Source organism: Jaculus jaculus, chromosome 7 (assembly GCF_020740685.1).
Source record: "Jaculus jaculus isolate mJacJac1 chromosome 7, mJacJac1.mat.Y.cur, whole genome shotgun sequence".
NCBI classification, from domain to species: domain Eukaryota; kingdom Metazoa; phylum Chordata; class Mammalia; order Rodentia; family Dipodidae; genus Jaculus; species Jaculus jaculus.
The window spans coordinates 144,477,477-144,497,446 of NC_059108.1; the positions used below are offsets into that span (position 1 = coordinate 144,477,477).

At 43.7% G+C, this 19,970-nt stretch overlaps 2 protein-coding genes across 2 annotated transcripts in view; one reads left to right on the forward strand and one right to left on the reverse strand.

The window, feature by feature from the left end:
- The window catches only part of LOC101616356 (peroxisomal succinyl-coenzyme A thioesterase), a 47,878-nt gene that overhangs the window by 8,349 nt on the left and 19,559 nt on the right, over positions 1 to 19,970 (reverse strand). The window lies entirely within an intron of this gene.
- LOC123462137 (RAB6-interacting golgin-like) lies at positions 7,861 to 8,938 on the forward strand. The gene is given in 2 exon segments (XM_045154416.1): positions 7,861 to 8,126; positions 8,128 to 8,938. Coding segments are annotated over 2 exon segments (1,077 nt in total).

Sequence of the window (19,970 nt, forward strand, 5' to 3'; positions counted from 1 at the left end):
AAGCCCCAGCGATTCTCTGGTCTCTGCTCCACCCGGGACTGGGGTTGCAGGGGCGCATGGGCACCAGGGATTGAATTTAGCCTATCCCGGGCCCCCTTAGCCCCTCACGCTTGCCCAGTAAGCACTCTTCCTTGCTGAGCCACGCTCCCAGCCTCTACACTGCTTCTTTCACTCGCTGATAGAGATTAGGAGTCTGACATAGATTAAGAGTAAGGAGTGCTTTCTCCTGAAAGGTAGCTAGCTCCGGACTGGCCCGCAAAAGCATGAATGCCACCATGTTTGCCCAGGCAGTATTTGAACCCGTGTCAGATTCGGTCTCTTCCAAGATGACTGCCGATAACAACCTCCTAGTCCGACCTCAGCAACAGCCTCCTGGATCAGTCTCTGGAGCTCACCAGCCAATCAGGTCCCTCCCTTACACACTTGAGCTGGTAATGATGCTCATTCTAATTGGATGCCAGAGTCATATAAATAGGCCTGAAGCAAACACATGTGTAACCCCTGTTGGCCATTCACTTTCTGCTCTCTTAGCCCTTCTTTTGCGTGGGCACATTCCTGCCTTGTTCTGGGGAGTTTCCTGTTTCCCGTGTGCCCACTTCCCACCCCCTCCATGTTCCCAACCAGGCTGGGGTTTCTTTTTTCTTTTATTTATTTTTATTTATTTGAGGGCAACAGACAGAGAAAGAGGCAGAGGCAGAGAGAGAGAGAAAGAGAATGGGTGCGCCACAGGCTCCAGCCACTGCAAACAAACTCCAGATGTATGCGCCACCTTGTGTATCTGGCTTACGTGGGTCGAACCCAGGTACTTACGTTTAGGCCTTAGGTCCCAAACACTTAACCTCTAAGCCTTGCCCCAGCCCCAGGCTGGGATTTCTTTTGGCTTCGGCTTTCCCGCTTTGCTTTCTCTCTTAACTGTCCCTAAAATAAATCTCATAATTAACTCCCCATTTTCAACTTGGACAAGGACGTGAAGTTAGAGTTGACAAGCCTGGGAAACTCCTACCTCATTTTAAAAAAAGGGGAGGGCCTGGAGGGATGGCTTAGTGGTTGAGGCATCTGCCTGAAAAGCCACTGGACCCAGGTTGGATTCCCCAGGACCCACATTAGCCAGATGCACAGGGTGGCACATGTGTCTGGAGTTTGTTTATGGTGGCGGGAGGCCTTGGTGTTCTATCTGCCTGTTTCCTTTGTGTGCTTCACCCTACTCTGAATGGTGCCTATGTGCTGGGAGTTAAGCTCCCCAGTGCTGTGAAGATCTGTGCATAAGTGATCTCAAACCTGAATGAATCACCTCAAGAGTCGTAGCACAATTACGAATTTTATTTGTTTGTATGCTTTCGTGGTAGGGTCTTACTCTAGCCCAGGCTGACCTGGAATTCACTATTTCTCAGGGTGGCCTCGAACTCAGGGCGATCTTCCTACGTCTGCCTCCAGACCGTTTAAATTAAGGTTAAAGGTGAGCACCACCACACACCACCCATCTACAATTAAGATTCTTTTATAATTCAGCAGGACTTGGGTGCCTGCTTTGAGTAAGCAACATCCAGTGTTGATCCTTGCGGTGGTCTGATTCAGGTGTTCCCCATAAACTTAGGTGTTTGGATTGCTAGGACCCCAGCTGATGGCAACTTGGGAATTAAGGCCTTCTGGAGGCAATATATTGTTGGGGGCCGGCTTTATGGGTGTTACAACCAGCTTCCTCTTGCTAGGGTTTGGCACACTCTGCTGTTGCCGTTGTCCATCTGATGTTGCCCCAGGAAGGTGATGTCCACCCTCTTCTGCCATCATGGAGCGTCCCTTGAGTCTGTAAACCAAAGTAACCCCTCCTATTTTTTTCCCACAACCTGCTCTTGGTCGGGTGTTTTCTGCCAGCAACGCGAAGCTGACTGCAACAGTCCTGCTGTGACGTAGTTTCCAGGACCTTACCACCCAGCCCCTCACTGCAAAGTTGGCCTGACCTTTCCAATGACCACTGACGCCACGGACCCGTTGGAGAGGCTGCGATGGCCAAGGGAGAGGGGGCAAAGGCGCTGGGCCAAAAGCATCCATCCCTGGCCAAAGCAACAGCGAGGGCGCAGGCGGGCCTCACCTGGCGGCAGGAAGATCCGCGGGGGCCGTGGGCTCCACGCTCAGCGTGGCTGCCCTGCCGACCAAAGGGAGAAAATCAATCAGACTATTGGCTGTTGAGTTGGGTCTTTGGCCCTGCAGAGTTAGTGATGACAAGCGAACCCTTTGAAAGTCGCTGAGCTAGACTGCTTAGAGCTTTTTGGATACAGTATCCTGAATGCAGCAAAAATTAATCCCGCGGTAGTGATTAATTTGGTCCTCCAATGTGATATTAAAATGTAACCGGCCAGAGAGGTATTAGGAGACACTTTGCTCTTCCCGTTAGGTCGGAACAGACTTCCAAGATGGAGTGAGTCACCAAGGTCAGCAGAATGGTGACCGAGGCATGGGGAAGTGGGCTCTTAAGAAACCACCTGGGGCTGGAGAGATGGCTTAGCGGTTAAGCGCTAGCCTGTGAAGCCTAAGGACCCCGGTTGGAGGCTCGGTTCCCCAGGTCCCACGTTAGCCAGATGCACAAGGGGGCGCACGCGTCTGGAGTTCGTTTGCAGAGGCTGGAAGCCCTGGCGTGCCCATTCTCTCTCTCTCCCTCTATCTGTCTTTCTCTCTGTGTCTGTCGCTCTCAAATAAATAAATAAATAAAATATTTTAAAAAAAAGAAACCACCTGATGGTCACCCCCTCCTTGCCTAACAGGACCCCAGGTCATGGTTTCCTGCCCTCTTTATCTTATAAGTCACCTGGTTACTGTTCTGGTGTCACATCCTAGCTATTTTAAATGGTTAATGTAACAACCTCCACTAAAGGAACTTTTCTATTCAACTTTAAAAGATTTCAGCTGGGCGTGGTGGCGTACGCCTTTAATCCCAGCACTTGGGAGGCAGAGGTAGGAGGATCGCCATGAGTTCGAGGCCATCTTGAGACTACATAGTAAATTCCAGGTCAGTCTGGGCTAGAACGAAACCCTACCTTGAAAAAAAAAAAAAAAAAGAGGTTTTAAGCATGTGCTCAGCATCCCTTGTGTATTGCAGGTTGACGTCGTGGGGATCCTTAGCTTTTCCAAGTGGCTCTGCTCTCGTCCAGGCTGGGCCCAGTGGTCAGCCTGGCCTGTGGAAGTCATCAAGAACTTGCCCATCAGAAAAATATAAAAAACAAAAACAAAAACCAGGAAATTAGCAAGGAAAAAAAGAGGATAGATAGCTTGACTACCTCTCCAAGAACGCAGAGGGACTCTGAGATCATGCAGCAAAAGCAGAAGGCAGCCAATGAGAAGAAGTCTGCAGCCAAGAGAAAAATGATGATGGACTTTTCTGAAAACCTGGGTTCTATCGCCATCAGGGTGCATCATAAACTCTAAGATCAGAGTTTCTCAGAATACTAATCATTATATGAGTTATAACTTATCCTTATAAAAGGTCTATTTTAAACTTCACTTTTTAGCTTAGTGTGATGTTTTAGAACCATTCTTTAATGAATAAAATACTAACCATGTATGTGACCAAAAAAAAAAACAAAACACCTGAGGGTTTTCAAGTTTAGCCAGCCAGGCCAAAAGAGCCAAGAGGTGCAATAGTGGCATGTCTGTTATGGGGGAAAACAACCACTGTCTATTGGACTGGAGACCCACTCTATGGGAGGGAATACATACCTGGTACTGAAAACCTAATCAAAAGCCTATGATGGGGAAGGTCATGAGCATTAGGAGTGTAATGCTTGCTCTTATGTGGCTAAATGCATATATTTTGCTCACCAAACTTCCCTGTAAGCACTTTACTTAATATTTATTCCCAGATATTAATGCTACTCTCACTTTTGGTTAGAGAAGCTTCTCTTTTTTAAAAAATATTTTTATTTATTTATTTGAGAGAGTGAGCAAATGGGTACTCTAGGGCTTCCAGCCACACTAAACAAACACCAGATGCATGTGCCCCCTTGTACGTCTGGTTTTTGTGGTTCTGGGGAATCAAATCAGGGTCCTTTGGCTTTGCAAGCAAGTGCCTTAACCACTAAGCCATCTCTTCAGCCTGACAAGCTTCCTTTTTCAGATGACAGTGACCACTGGGATGACTCAAAAGGCACCACAGTGCTGAGAAGAAGTGACAGAGGAGTGTTCAGTACTGAAACATTTCTATCACACCCTCCAAGGCTCAGGTTCCATTGTGGAAGAGGTGGCAGAAAGACTGTAAAAGCCTCAGGAAGGGTATGACTCCTTACAATGCAATTGACCAGACAGAAATTGGCCTTGATATTCATGACCTTGCAGTGCCTAGCACGATCTTCACAAGACCCTCATAGGAGGAGGAAAAGATGATGGCATTAAAATAAAAGAGAGACTAATAGAGAGACGGAGGGGGCATGATGGAGTGTTGATCTGTGAAGGGGAAACTTGAGGAGGGGCGGAGAGGGAATTATCATGTCTGTAAGTATGGAAGCTATCAATAAAAGGGAGTGGGGAAAAAACACCAAAAGACAAAAAAACAAGGTGGGCTTTTTTCTCCTTCCTCAGCTTCCCCCAACTGAAAAAGCCCTATAAAGCCCACTACCTGAAAATTCAGGTTGGCTGTGCTCCTCTCTTGCGAGTCAGCCCTGACAGCTTGTGCTTTTGCCAAATAAAAGCTTTCATCTTTGCCTCAGAGTGGTTTGTGCGGTCTTGGTCATTCCCAAACTTGACACTTCCCTTTGGCCGTAGGCCATTGAAAAGATGGGCAGAAAGAAAGTGCACTTTTGCCAGGCATCTCATGTGAATGAAAAAGCTGATGTCGGGCTGGAGAGATGGCATAGCAGTTAAGCGCTTGCCTGTGAAGCCTATGGACCCCGGTTCGAGGCTTGGTTCCCCAGGTCCCACGTTAGCCAGATGCACAAGGGGGCGCTCGCATCTGGATTTCGTTTGCAGTGGCTGGAAGCCCTGGCGCACCCATTCTCTCTCTCATTCTCTATCTGCCTCTTTCTCTCTCTGTCACTCTCAAATAATCAAATAAATAAATAAAAATCTTTAAAAAAAGCTGATGTCTTATATCAGCCACAACATGCCTCAGGAAAGATTTGAGGATGCCTGTCAGGAGAGACTGGAGTTGAGACATTGGTGATGTAGGATTTGGGGGCTCAGGAGGGGTTCCCAATGTATGAACCCCAAGTTTTGCATTCTGTCCTACCTTTAACAAAGGATTAGTAAACACAGACTCAAGAAGGATAAATTATGAATTAAGTTTATTGAGGGGTTTCGGAAACACGCTCTCATGTACAAAATGCTGCATAGTTTATAAGGTTGGTTTAAGAGAAATTGAGGTTTTGGGGAAAATTGGAATAGAGTCTCAAGCATGTGGAGTTAAAGAGAAACTGAGTCTTTTAAAGGTAAAGTAGAGTAAAGCTGCAAACATGTGGACTTGAGAGAAAATGAGGCTTTTTTTTTTGAGGTAGTTTCACTCTAGTCCAGGCTGACCTGGAATTCACTATGTAGTTTCAGGGTGGCCTTGAACTCATAGTAATCCTCTACCTCTGCCTCCCAAGTGCTTGGATTAAAGGCGTGCACCACCACACCTGGCTGAAAATAAGGCTTTTAAAGAGATCAGGACTTACCTGATTGTTTGAAAAGGCATTTCAAGCCTCCTATGGGCTTTATTATATATGAAGCCTCTTGCTAGGAACCTAGAACCTGTAATTGGTTTGGCTGTCTTAGCTGGACTGATTTTTCCCTGTGGCCCAGACTTTAGAATTAATCTATACTTCCATTAGAGATAAGCATAATGTTGGCCCAGGGGAACTCCTGGAAAGTGATGAACGTTGAATTGTAGGAGCCAGAGTTGAGGCCTTAGGACTCTTCTGTCCATTTAAACCACTCGTGGGGCGGCTCTGGCCTCCAAGGTCTCTGCCTTTAGGGACAGAGTGGCCCACCAGTGGTCTCCTTGGCATAAAGGACAGGGCCCAGGCAGAGGTCTCCTCCAGGAACTGTTACTCTTGGAATATGCCGGCTGTCCACACTGGTAGCAAGCTGCAGAAGCCCTCTTTTGGGGTTGGCTTTCTTGTAAAGCAGTAATTAGAGCCAGAGTCCTTTTCCTTCTCCAAGCAGACTATCTAGAGTGCTTTCAGGCTTTACCTCCATTGATCGCAGGTTTGGTTCCCCCCGCCCCCCAGTATCTGGGGCTGACTGAGTTAAAAATCAGCTTTTAGGGCTGGGGAAATGGCTTAGTGGTTAAGACATTTGCCTGCGAAGCCTAAGGACCCACGTAACCAGCTGCACAATGGGGCACATGCATCTGGAGTTCATTTGCAGTGGCTAGAGGCCCTGGCATGCACATTCTCTCTTTATCTCCCTCTCTCAAATAAATAAATAAAATTTTAAAATCAGCTTTTAATTACTAGTTCTTTAATTAGAGAATCAGGACAAAGATTGGTAGTTAGCACTTCCCTCAGATGGCCATTTTTCCCATTGTCTAGTTTGTAGATTAGCCAGACAGTGTGACAGATACCAGTCATTTTTTTCTTTAGGGTCCATGGGTCAAAGAAGTCTCCATTTTTGAGAATACACTCCAATGGTGTATATGTGGCTGATGGTTTGTTACCTATATTAAAAAGAAAAGGAATGGCCATGAGAAATGACATTAGTGATCAATCAGTCTTGTTTTTAGTTACCCATGACATCAAAAGTAAAAGAGAGACTGATTGAAATGGGGAGGGGGTATGATGGAGAGTAGAGTTTCAAAGGGGTAAGTTGGGGGAGGGAGGGTATCACCATGGGGTATTTTTTATAATCATGGAAGTTGTTAACAAAAGAAATTAAAAAAAAAAAAAGAATAGGGCCGGGCAAGTGAGCCAACAGGTGCAATAGTGGCATATCTGTCATGGTGGAAACAAACTGCCCTCTAATTGGGCTGGAGGCCTGCTCTATGGGAGGGAATACATCCCTGATACTGAAAATATAAAACAGGGGTAGTCATGAGCCCTTGGAGTGTAACATCTGCTGCTATGTGGCTAAGTGTATATATTAGGCTTATCAAACTGCCCAGTAAGCACTTCTCTTAATGTTCATGCCCATATATTAATGCTACTCTCACTTTTGGTAGAGAACCTTCTCTTTTCAGATGGCAGTGACCTTGGGATGACTCAGAAGGCATCATGGTGCTGGAAAGAAGTGACTGGAGTGCTCAGCACTGCAATATCTCTATCACACCTTCCAAGGCTCAGGGTCTATTGCAGAAGAGGTAGTGGAAAGAATGTAAGAGTCAAAGGAAGGGTAGGACTCCTTACAACATGCTCCCCCAAGCACAAAATGTCCTTGATATCCATGATCTCACAGTGCCTGACACTACCTACAGAAGACCATCATAATAGGAAGAAAAGATCATGACATCAAAATAAAAGAGAGACTGATTGAGATGGGGAGGGGATATGATGGAGAATGGAGTTTCAAAGCGGAAAGTGGGGGGAGGGAGGGTATTACCCTGGGATATTGTTTACAGTCATGGGAGTTGTTCATTAAATAAATAAATAAATAGAATAGAATAGGGCCAGGGCTGGAGGGATGGCTTAGCAGTTAAGGCATTTGTCCACAAAGCCAAAGGACCCAGGTTCGATTCCCCAGGACCCACGTTAGCCAGATGTACAAGGGGGCGCATGCATCGGGAGTTTGTTTGCAGTAGCTGGAGGCCCTGCCATGCCCATTCTCTCTCTCTCTCTCTCTCTCTCTCTCTCTCTCTCTCTCTCTCTCTCTCTCCCTATTTCTCCGTCAAATAAATAAATAAATTAATTAATTAAAATAAAATATTAAGGGGCACAGTTAGGGTGCAGGTAGCCGGGGCGGATGGCTCAAGATTGGGCGGGCTTCTCTGAGGAGGAGCTGAGGAAATGGAGGCAGAATAAAGATTCATTTGGACCTCAGCGCCGTCTCCCTGTGAAGAAAACCCGACAACAACTTCAGCGAGAAAAAGCCCTTCTGGAGCAAAGCCAAAAACTTGGACTTCAAGATGAGCCATCCTCATTACCTCCTGGGCAGCAGCTTTCTGCACCAAAACAGAGCTTTAGCATTGAACCACACCGCTGTCCATTGCTGCTTCTAGTCCTCTCGCACTGCCTCTCCTACTGCAAAGCCACAGGGCACTGGCAGTCAACCAAGGGAACAAGGACTTGAGAATTCCCATGATGGTCACAGACATGAGATTCTGCCTCCAAAGCCAGATTGCATATTGGAAACAAAGAAAGTGGAATTGCAAGAACAATCTCGTTGGGAAGTCCTGCAACAAGAACAGCGACTAATGGAAGAGAAAAATAAGCGCAAGAAAGCTTTCTTGACTAAAGCAATTGCAGAAAGATCTAAAAGAACTCGGGCCGAAACCATAAAGCTGAAGCGGATCCAGAAGGACTTGCAGGCTTTAGATGACATGGTGTCAGCTGACATTGGAATCCTCAGAAACCGAATTGATCAGGCTAGCCTAGACTACTCATATGCAAGGAAGCGGTTTGACAGGGCCGAAGCTGAGTACATCACAGCAAAGCTAGATCTCCAGCGCAAGACAGAGACCAAAGAACAGCTCACAGAACACCTCTGCACTATCATCCAGCAGAACGAGCTCCGCAAGGCCAGGAAGCTGGAGGAGCTGATGCAGCAGCTGGATGCACAAGCTGATGAGGAGACTTTGGAGTTCCCAGTGGAGGTGGAAAACTTGCTGGAGGAACAGGAACAGGAAGCGGAAGCAAGGAAACAAGTGGTTGCTGTAGAGAGGCCTCTCCAGCTTGGTGGGGACGGTATGTCATTAGGGTGTGCCAAAGACAACAAAAAGCCTCAAGAACAAGCTGGTCCCCCAAAGGTAGACAAACCATGTGAAAAGACTAGTAGCTTGACCTCTAATCAAGACTTCACAGATAGAAGTGCTAAAACTTAGCATTTCTGCTGCTCTGACTACATGAGGGGCTGTCACTTATGTAACTTTCTGCGGATTGTGTCCCCTTTTCTGATAAAAGCCTCTTTAAAACCAAGATTAGTTATAGAAGGTTAATAGGTTTGGTCATTCCCAATTCCCAAATTGTGACAATTTTGTACCTGTAGGGATATTTCACCTTGATTTTACTTAATTCCCTTAGTGTTCCTTTAATCCTTATTATTGAGTTCAAAATAAGTGGTTTAAAAGGAAGGAAGGAATTACCATGAGACTTTTTTTATAATCATGGAAAATGTTAATAAAAATTTAAAAATTAAAAAAAAAAGGAAGGACTCAAGATCATAGGTTTGATTCCTTAGCACTACAAAACAAGCAAAAATGATGGACAGAAAACTACTTGGCTAAGGTGTTTTTGAACCAATAAATACAGTAAAACAAAATGAAAAATACTCAATACTTAAACACGATTAACTTCTGGAAGAAGTGTTGAGAATGCAGGTACTGTTTTATTCAGTCATTGAAAAGACATAAATAATTACATAAACCAAAGAAGAGATGGGAAGAAAGTACAGGGGAAGTCATGAATTAGATCTTACTACAGTTAGAAAGGACAACTAGGAAATCAGAGTTTACAGAAAGAATTAGACAACTTAAGCCTACATGCTTTTTGTCTTTATTGCATGCAAATGGTTTTAGTTTAAACCTGAATATTTGTTAGTTGAAGTTAACATGCATATACTGTGTATCCATATCATATTTTACTTTTAAACTATTCTGTTTTCTTTAATCAGTGGGCTGATGAATGAAACTTAGACAATGAAAGCATTTCTAAAATGAGGATAAAAATGATAACAAAAAATCTCATTGCTAATTTTTATTTTCTAAACAATTGATGTATTTCCTTCCTAAAGCCATCAGTAAAATAAGTGTTTTATATGTTGGATATTAATTACCCTGTCATAAGGCATTTTAGTTGTAAAAATGCTGATTTCAAATGACTTCAATAGTTTGTTAATTACCTGTTACTTAATACTTGACCACTACATCATGTTACATGTAAATGTGCATACAAATATTGTACTTTTGTCACAGAATCCATCACAACCTAAAATTATGACATATTTATCAAAAATTCCAAATTAAAAAGCTACATTTTTAATTATAAAAAGGAACTATTATAAAATAAATAAAGACAATTATATCCTCTTATTTTTTTATTTTTAAAAAATTTTTATTTATTTATTTGAGAGTGACAGACACAGAGAGAAGGACAGATAGAGGAAGAGAGAAAGAATGGGCGCGCCAGGGCTTCCAGCCTCTGCAAACGAACTCCAGACGCGTGCGCCCCCTTGTGCATCTGGCTAACGTGGGACCTAGGGAACCGAGCCTTGAACTGGGGTCCTTAGGCTTCACAGGCAAGCATTTAATGGCTAAGCCATCTCTCCAGCCCTATCCTCTTATTTTTAAACAGATCTGAAGATACTTTAGTATTATGAACTTTGTACTTTTATATAATGATCTACAAGTATAACTTTTTTATCATTAACTTCTCTAAACAGGATTGTGTATTTAGAGGAGTGTTTTTATTTATTAATGACACACATATAAGTTGAAAGCTTCATTGTCTAAGGCATTTTTATTTTTCTAAGCAATAAATAAGCCTGATGTTTAAAAATATATATATTAAAAAAACAATAGGGCCAGGCATGGTGGCACACACCTTTAATCCCAGCACTTGGGAGGCAGAGGTGGGAGGATCGCTGTGAGTTCAAGGCCACCCTGAGACTACATAGTCAATTCCAGTCAGTCTGAGCTATAGTGAAACCCTACCTTGAAAATAAATAAATAAATAAATAAACAGAACACTCCGCTGACATTTCTTCTCCACCGTTTGGTGCTTTGTGATTCTTCCCAGTGGCCACCACCATCTGAAGAGAAACTTCTCTAACCAAAAGTGAGGGTACTACTTTTTGGTTTTATTGGTGGTGTTGCTGTCATTTTGAGGTAGGGTCTCTGTTGCAGTCAGGTTCACATTACTGGTAGAAACCACCCAACCAAGAGCAGCTTGTGGGAAAAAGAGGTTTACTTTGGCTAACATGCTTGAAGGGGGAGTTCCGTGATGGCAGGGAAACAATGGCATGAGCAAAGGGTGGACATCACCCCCTGGCCAACATAAGGTGGACAATAGCAACAGGAGAATGTGCCAAACACTGGCATAGGGAAACTGGCTATAACACCCATAAGCCCACCCCCAACAATACATCCCCTCCAAGAGGCATTAATTCCCAAATCTCCATCAGCTGGGAACCTAGTATTCAGAACACCTAAGTTTATAGGGGACACCTGAATCAAACCACCACATTCTTTCCTTTGCCCCTGGCCCCCATAAACTGATAATCATACATGATGTAAAATGCAATGCATTCACTCAACCTTGAAAGTACCCAAAGTTTTTATCAATTCCAATGATATTCATACATCCCCATAGTCCAGGATCTTTTAACTGAGCCACAATACCAAACTAATCCCCCAAAAACCCATAATGGCACAGAATAAACATTCACACTGCATTAGATGACATTGGGCATAGCAAAGAAATGGTCAACCTACAAGATTTAAAACAACCAGGGAAAATATCAAACTCTGTAGCTTCAAGTCCAACAACTCTAGCCAGTGACAAATCTCCAAGTTTGGTAATTTTAACCAGCAACAAGTCTCTGGCATTCCAATTCTGCCCCTCCAGCTAGGCTACTCACAGTTATGGAAATTTTCATCGAGGCTGGCAGCTTTCCTTAGCAGCCATATCATGGTCCCAGCATCTCCACTGAGTCTCCACTGTAATCCACGGTTCATCCTCATGGACCCATGGGGTCTCCATGCAGGCAACCATCAAACTGGCTTCACACTGCCCATAGCCATTTCCAAAACACAAGACCATGTAGCAAACTCAATGACCCTCTCTTTCCTGAATTTCTTATACTCCACAATAACAGGTAGGGTGCCAATTGGTTAATCTGGGGGGATAAAGCAGACTTTGAAGAACAGGACACTTCTTAAGCACTCAGGCCCCTCCAAAAGAGTCTACATTCTTCCTGTTGCCCCAGCGCAGGTCAACTGGCCCAATCTCAAAGGTTGTAATCTCTCAATTACAGCTGAACATGCAACAGTTCACCCAAAGATTTTTCTTTCTGTGCCATATCCCTCTGCTCATACCAGTTCATTTCTATGCAAAGCAACCCTGCACAACTTCTCAGGACATGGGCATAACAGCAAGCTTCTCACACAAACTGCTAGCCCATTCCAAGCAAAGCTCTTTCTCACCCTCATAAGCCAAACCACACAGTCCATAGTTCTTACTGCATTCAGCTCTTTCAACTCTGACCAGAATAGTCCATCAAGCTGTACTTACAGCACTGCAAGGCATCTCTTAGGCCAAGGTTTCAAATCCTTCCACATTCCTCTTGAAAATCAGCTCCAAAAGGCCAAAGCCACACAGTCAGGTGTCTAGCAGCAATTCCACTCCTCGATACCACTTTACTGTTGCAGTCTGGTCCACATAGCTCATAGAAATCACCCAACCAAGAGCAGCTTGTGGGAAAAAAAGGTTTATTTTAGCTAACAGCGTCGAGCGGGAAGCTCCATGATGGCAGGGAAAATGATGGCATGAGCAGAGGGTGGACATCACCCCCTGGCCAATATAAGGTGGACAATAACAACAGGAGAGTGTGCCAAACACGGGCTTGGGGACACTGGCTATAACACCTATAAACCATCCCCCAACAAGACAATCCCTCCAGGAGGCATTAATTCCCAAATCTCCATCAGCTGGGAGCCTAGCATTCAGAACACCTAAGTTTATGGGGGACACCTGAATCAAACCACCACAGTCTCATTGTAACCCCTGTTATCCTGGAACCCAAATTCATGGTGACCCTCCTACTTCACCCTCTCAAGTCCTGGGATTAAAGGTATGCGCCACCACACCTGGCAAAGTTGAGTATTTTTTTTTAAGTTTTTTTTCTTCATCTCTATTTATTTATTTGAGAGCGACAGACAGAGAGAGAAAGAGGCAGATAGAGAGAATGGGCCTGCCAGGGCCTCCAGCCACCAGATGAACACCAGATATGTGCGCCCCCTTGTGCATCTGGTTAACGTGGGTCCTGAAGAATCGAGCCTCGAACCAGGGTCCTTAGGCTTCACAGTCAAGCGCATAACTGATAAGCCATCTCTCCAGCCCAAAGCTGAGTATTTTAATATCTAAATATGTTGCTAGAGAATCAGGGTTTCCTTTGTGGGTTCTCAATCTTGTTAATGTAGGAATTTGGAAGTAGACTCAGGAGGTCAAAGACCATTTTGTTGAAAGTTGAGAGAAAGGCAACAGGGCATGCAGGCTGAAAGTCTGGGCTGCTGCTGGAAGAAGGGAGATGGAGAAGAGAGAGAAAGTCCTGCCTTGAATTAGGATCCAAGAAAGCAGGCGGGTTCACTGACCCTCTTTAGGAACCTGAATGGGGGAGAGAAAGAGGGAGAGAGAGAATATAAATGAATATGCCCAGGGTGTTAGGACAGACATGCCTGGGATTTTTGACCAGTATCTGAAGAGAAAGAAAGAAGAAAAAGATGTTAAGTCTTTCTTTTGAGTTGGAACTCAGAAAAGCCATCTCTCCAGCCCTCTTTTTTTGTTTGTTTGTTGGTTTGTTTTTGTGGTAGGGTTTCACTCTAGCCCAGGCTGACCTGGAATTCACGATGTACTCTCAGGCTGTCAGGTTGGCCTTGAGTTTACAGCGATCCTCCCACCTCATACCTCAGCCTACAAATGCTGGGATTAAAGGCATGGATTACCATGCCCGGTGAGGTTTCGTAACTCTTGTTAATAATCTACAGAAGTATTTGCCCTTGATGGTTTTCTTTGTTAATATTTTGCAGAAGTATAACTTCTAACAAGGGTATACAAACAATTTTTGTTTTTGGTTTTTCAAGGTAGGGTCCCACTTTAGCTCAGGCTAGCCTGGAATTCATTATATTGTCTCAGGGTGGCCTCAAACTCACAGCAATCCTCCTACCTCTGAGTGCTGGGATTAAAGGTGTGCACCACCACAATGAGCATAAACAATTTTTTTTTTTTTTTTTGGTTTTTCGAGGTAGGGTCTCACTCTGGTCCAGGCTGACCTGGAATTAACTCTGTCATCTCAGGGTGGCCTTGAACTCATGGCAATCCTCCTACCTCTGCCTCCCGAGTGCTGGGATTAAAGGCGTGTGCCAGGACATTGTCCACAAGATAGACAAAATGGACTCCAGGTAAGCCAGACTTAAAAGTCAATCCTTTTATACCTCCTAGTTACTTAAAAATTGTCCACAAAGGGCTGGAGAGATGACTTACTGGTTAAGGCACATGCCTGCCAAGCCTAAGGACCCAGGTTTGATTCTCCAGGTCCCACATAAGCCAGATGCACATAGTGGTGCATGTATCTAGAGTTTGTTTGCAATGGCTGGAAGCCGTGGCATGCCCATTCTCACTCTCTCTTCCTCTTTCTGTGACTCTAATAAACAAATAAAAATAAAATCTTAGGGCTGGGTCATTGGCTGAGCAGTAAAGGCATTTGCCTGCAAAGCCTAAGAACCCTGGTTCATTTCCCCAGGACCTAAGCCACATGCATAAGGGGGCACATGTGTCTGGAGTCTGTTTGCAGTGGCTTGAGGCCCTGGTGTGTCCATTCTCTCTTTCTCTCTATCTGCCTCTTTCTCTCTTTCTCAAATAAATAAATTGACTAAATATTAAAAAAAATAAAACCTTTAGAGCCAGGCATGGTGGCATACGTCTTTAATCCCAGCACTCGGGTGGCAGAGGTAGGAGGATTGCTGAGAGTTTGAAGCTACCCTGAAACTACATAGTGAATTCCAGGTCAGACTGAGCCAGAGTAAGACCCTACCTCAAAAAGCAAACAGCAACAACCAAAAAAACTATATATATTTTTACTTTACTTTACTTTAATTTTATTTATTTATTTGAGAGAGGGAGTAGGCAGATAGAGAGAGAATGAACGTGCCAGGGCCTCCAGCCACTGCAAACAAATTCCAGACTTGCATGTGCATCTGGCTTATGTGGGTACTAGGAAATCAAAGCTGGGTCCTTGGGCCTCACAGGAAAGTAGTACCCAGTAGTGGGCTTTTGTTAACATAGGCCCTTCATAAATATAATTATACTTTGTTCAAATTCATAATTCAGGCCCCTTAAAAACTTTAAGGTACATTTCTTTTGTTTTTTTTTAAATTTTTTTATTTATTTATTTGAGAGCGACAGACACAGAGAGAAAGATAGAGGGAGAGAGAGAGAATGGGCGCGCCAGGGCTTCCAGCCTCTGCAAACGAACTCCAGACGTGTGCACCCCCTTGTGCATCTGGCTAACATGGGACCTGGGGAACCGAGCCTCGAACTGGGGTCTTTAGGCTTCACAGGCAAGCGCTTAACCGCTAAGCCATCTCTCCAGCCCCATTTCTTTTGTTGTTAAAGGCATGTGCCACCACACTAGCTTTTTTGTTTGTTTGTTTGGTTGGTTGGTTGGTTGGTGGATTATTTATTTATTTGACAGAAAAAGAGGGAGAGAGAAAGAATGGGCACACCAGGGCTTCCAGCCACTGCAAACAAACTCCAGACACATGCGCCCCCTTGTGCATCTGGCTAATATGGGTCTTGGGGAATCGAACGAGGGTCCTTTAGCTTTGCAGGCAAATGCCTAAACCTCTAAGCCATTCCTCCAGTCCTATACCATCTTTAAAAAAAAAAAAAATTATTAGGGCTGGAGAGATGGCTTATCAGTTAAAGTGCTTGCCTATAAAACCAAAGGACCTAGGTTCCCTTTCTCAGGACCCATATAAGCCAGATGCACAAGATGGTACATGCATCTGGAGTTTGTTTGCAGCAGCTGGAGGCCCTGATGCACCCATTCTCTCTCTCTCTCAAATAAATAAAATAAAATATATCTTAAAGTTAAAAAAAAAAAAGGGGTACCAGGTCCTTGGGGCCACAGCTGCAAGGCTCTGCTTGAGCCACAGAAAAAGCCAGGTGAAGAAATTTTCCACTCACACCAGAGCTCTTCGCAAACTCAAGAAATGTGAAGGAAGAAGGGCAGAAGAGCAGATCACGAGGTAGAGGATCATGTGGACCAGCAGGAGAACTAGAGCCACCATCCACAGACTCCCCTCCTCCACCAGCAGCGCAAGCCCCAGCAAGCACCAGAGACCAGGGGAAGGGAGATCACAGCACATAGCACCGGCGACCAGAGCAGCGATCCAACGACCCAGCCAGCCTACTTGAACCCACAGTGCACCAAAGAGGGACCCAAACAGAAGCGTAGCATAACTGAGGGCAAAATCATCCCAAAAGGTAAATGGGATTACACCAGGTAAGTTCCCGCCAAATAAACCTGGTCTATAGGCCAGAACCAGAAGTGCCAATTGCACCTTCCATATCGGGATAAATTATATGTTAAATCTGATGGATGGTCAGATTTGCCATTCTTAAATAAGCTACATTTTGGGCTTGTTATTTGTTGCTTCTTGATTTATAGTGGCTTTGCTTCTGCTTCCTCTTCTGCTGTACATTAGCGAAGGGTCTCACTCGGTCACAAGCTGACTTGGAACCTTCAACAGACCAGAAATCTTACGTTCTTATTGACAGGATTAAGAGTGTGGGCCACCACACAACCTAAGGGACAGTGACTTTGTTAGAGGATCTGGTTGCATAAATACTTGAGAGTTACACCCAGCACCTTAAGCTCCTACCCTGAAGATACATAACATTAGATTGATTGATACATCTAATAATACTGCAGCTAACTTGAAAATTCAAGCATTAAATTAATCCAAGATACAAAAATATGTACATTATAACATAAGAAACACCAAAAATCAAGACAATATAAATCCACCAAAAAGTTTAATGCATCAGAAATGACCTCCAGTGAGAATGAGTTAGAGGAAATGCCTGAAAAAGATTTCAAAATGATTATTAATATGCTCAAAGAAGTCAAAGAGGAAATCAAAGGAATCAAAGAAGACACAGGACACCAATTTAATGAAATAAAGAGGTCAATACTAGGCATAAACAAGAAAATAGATATAATAAAGAAAAACCAGTCAGAATTACTAGCAATGAAGAACACAGTTAATGAAATAAAACTCTATAGAAAATCTCACCAGTAGAATGGATGAAGGTGAGGACAGAATATCTAAGCTAGAAGACCAGGTGGCAGATCTAATACAGTCCAACAAAGAGAAAGACAAACTAATAGGAAAGTATGAATGAGAATTTCAAGATATTTGGGACACTATGAAAAAAATCAAATATAAGAATTCAGGGTATAGTAGAAGGAGAAGAATTTCACTCCAAAGGCATAGTATGCATTTTCAACAAAATCATAGAAGAAAACTTCCCCCAAATTGGGAAAGAGGTGCCAATGCAAATACAGGAATTCTTTAGATCACCAACCAGACAAAACCTGGAAAGAATCTCTCCTCGCCATATTATAATTAAACTACCAAACATACAAACCAAACAAGAAATATTGAAAGCAGTTAGAAAAATCAAGTTACCTACAAAGTCAGGCCCATCAGGATCACAGCAGATTACTCAACACAAACTTTAAAAGCCAGAAGGGTTTGGAGTGATGTATTCCAAGTTCTGAAAGATAACAACTGTCAACCAAGGTTACTTTATCTATCCATTCAAATACACAGAGAAACAAGGACATTCTACAACAAAAGCAAGCTAAAGGAATATTTGAAGACAAAACCGGCTCTACAGAAAATACTTGAAAGCATCCTCCATGCTGAAGAGAAAGGAAAGCACACATATAAGGAACCTGGAAAAAGCAAGCCATACTCAAATACTAGTTAATACAAGAGAGCAAAGATAAAACCAGAACTACAAAAAATGGCAAAAATTAATACACACCTTCCAATAATATCTCTTAATATGAATAACCTCAATGCCCCAATCAAAAGACATAGGACACATGCAGACTGGGCTAAAAAGCAGGATCCTTCAATTTGTTGTCTCCAAGAAACCCACCTTTCTACAAAGGATGGACACTATCTTAGGATGAAAGGTTGGAAAATGGTGTTTCAAGCAAATGGGCCTAGAAAACAAGCAGGAGTTGCTACCCTAATATCTGACAAGGTAGACTTCAGTCCAACATTAGTTAGGAAAGATAAGGAAGGTCACTTTATATTGATTAAAGGCACACTCTAACAGGAGGACATTACAATCCTAAACATATATGCACCTAACATGGAGGTTCCCAACTTCATCAAACAAATGCTATTAGAACTAAGGTCACGGATAACACTAAGCACAGTAGTAGTGGGTGACTTCAACACCCTACTCTCATAAATTGACAGGTCATCCAGGCAAAAAATAAACAGAAAGGCATCTGGATTAAATGAGGTCACAGAAGAAATGGACCTAACAGATATATACAGGACATTTAAAGTTAAAAAAAAATTATTTGAGGGAGAGAAAGAGGCAGAGAGGGAGAATGGGGACACCAGGTCCAGGTCCTCTAGCCATTGCATACAAACTCCAGACACATGCACCACCTTGTACATCTGGCTTTACATGGGTAATGGGGAATTGAACCTGGGTCCTTTGGCTTTGCAGGCAAGCACCTTAGCCACTAAGCCATCTCTCCAGCCCTTAAAATGTGTGATCACTAGAGAGGTGAGAATCTCTTCAAATGTTTATTAGCATTCTTTTTCCATTTCCCCTTTATTTATTTATTTATTTATTTATTTATTTATTTATTTATTTATTTATTTATTTATTTTGAGGTAGGGTCTCATTCTAGCCCAAGCTGACCTGGAATTCACTATGTCATCTCAGGGTGGCCTCAAACTCACAGCAATCTTCCTACCTCTGCCTCCCAAGTGCTGGGGTTAAAGGCATGCACCACCACACCTGGCTCAATTTTCCTTTTAAATTGAACTTTAGGGCTGGAGAGATGGCTTGGCGGTTAAGTGCTTGCCTGTGAAGACAAAGGACCCCGGTTCGAGGCTCAGTTCCCCAGGTCCCACGTTAGCCAGATGCACAAAGGGGCGCACGCGTCTGGAGTTCGTTTGCAGAGGCTGGAAGCCCTGGCGCACCCATTCTCTCTCTCTCCCTCTATCTGTCTTTCTCTCTGTGTCGGTTGCTCTCAAATAAATAAATAATTTTTAAAAAATATTAAATTGAACTTTATAACCTGTGACCCATTTTTTGGGGGGGGCATTGAGGTAGGGTTTCACTCTAGCCCAAGCTGACCTGGAATTCACTATGTAGTTTCAGGGTGGACTTGAACTCACAGGGATCCTCCTACCTCTGCCTCCCGAGTGCTGGGATTAAAGGCGTGTGCCACCACACCCAGCTATATCAATACTTTTTAAAAATTGTTGATATTTTGGGCTGGAGAGATGGCTTAGTGGTTAAGCGCTTGCCTGTGAAGCCTAAGGACCCTGGTTCAAGGCTCAATTCCCCAGGACCCACATTAGCCAGATGCACAAGGGGCACATGCATCTGGAGTTAGTTTGCAGTGGCTGGAAGCCCTGGCATGCCCATTCTCTCTCTCTCTCTCTCTCTCTGCCTCTTTCTCTCTCTGTGTCTGTTGCTCTCCAATAAATAAATAAAATAAACAAAAAAAATTTTAAAAATTGTTGGCATTTTGAGATAGGGTCTCATTTTATAGCCTATACTGGCCTGGAGCTCACTGCAATCCTCCCCAGCCTCAGCCACTTGAGTGCCAGGGTTACAGGTGTGAGCCACAATGCCCAGCTTCAACATGTTTTATATCTATATCTATATCATCTATATCTATACACATACACACACACACACACACACACACACACACACACACACACACGCACGCACACACTAGATCTTAATAATAAGATAGTTTCTAAGCCCTAAGTTCCACGACGTACAGACTGGGTGAATTCAGTAGAAGGAGATGAAATGAGAACGAAAGCTAACAGAGGAATGGAAAGACATAAAAGGAATCTCCTT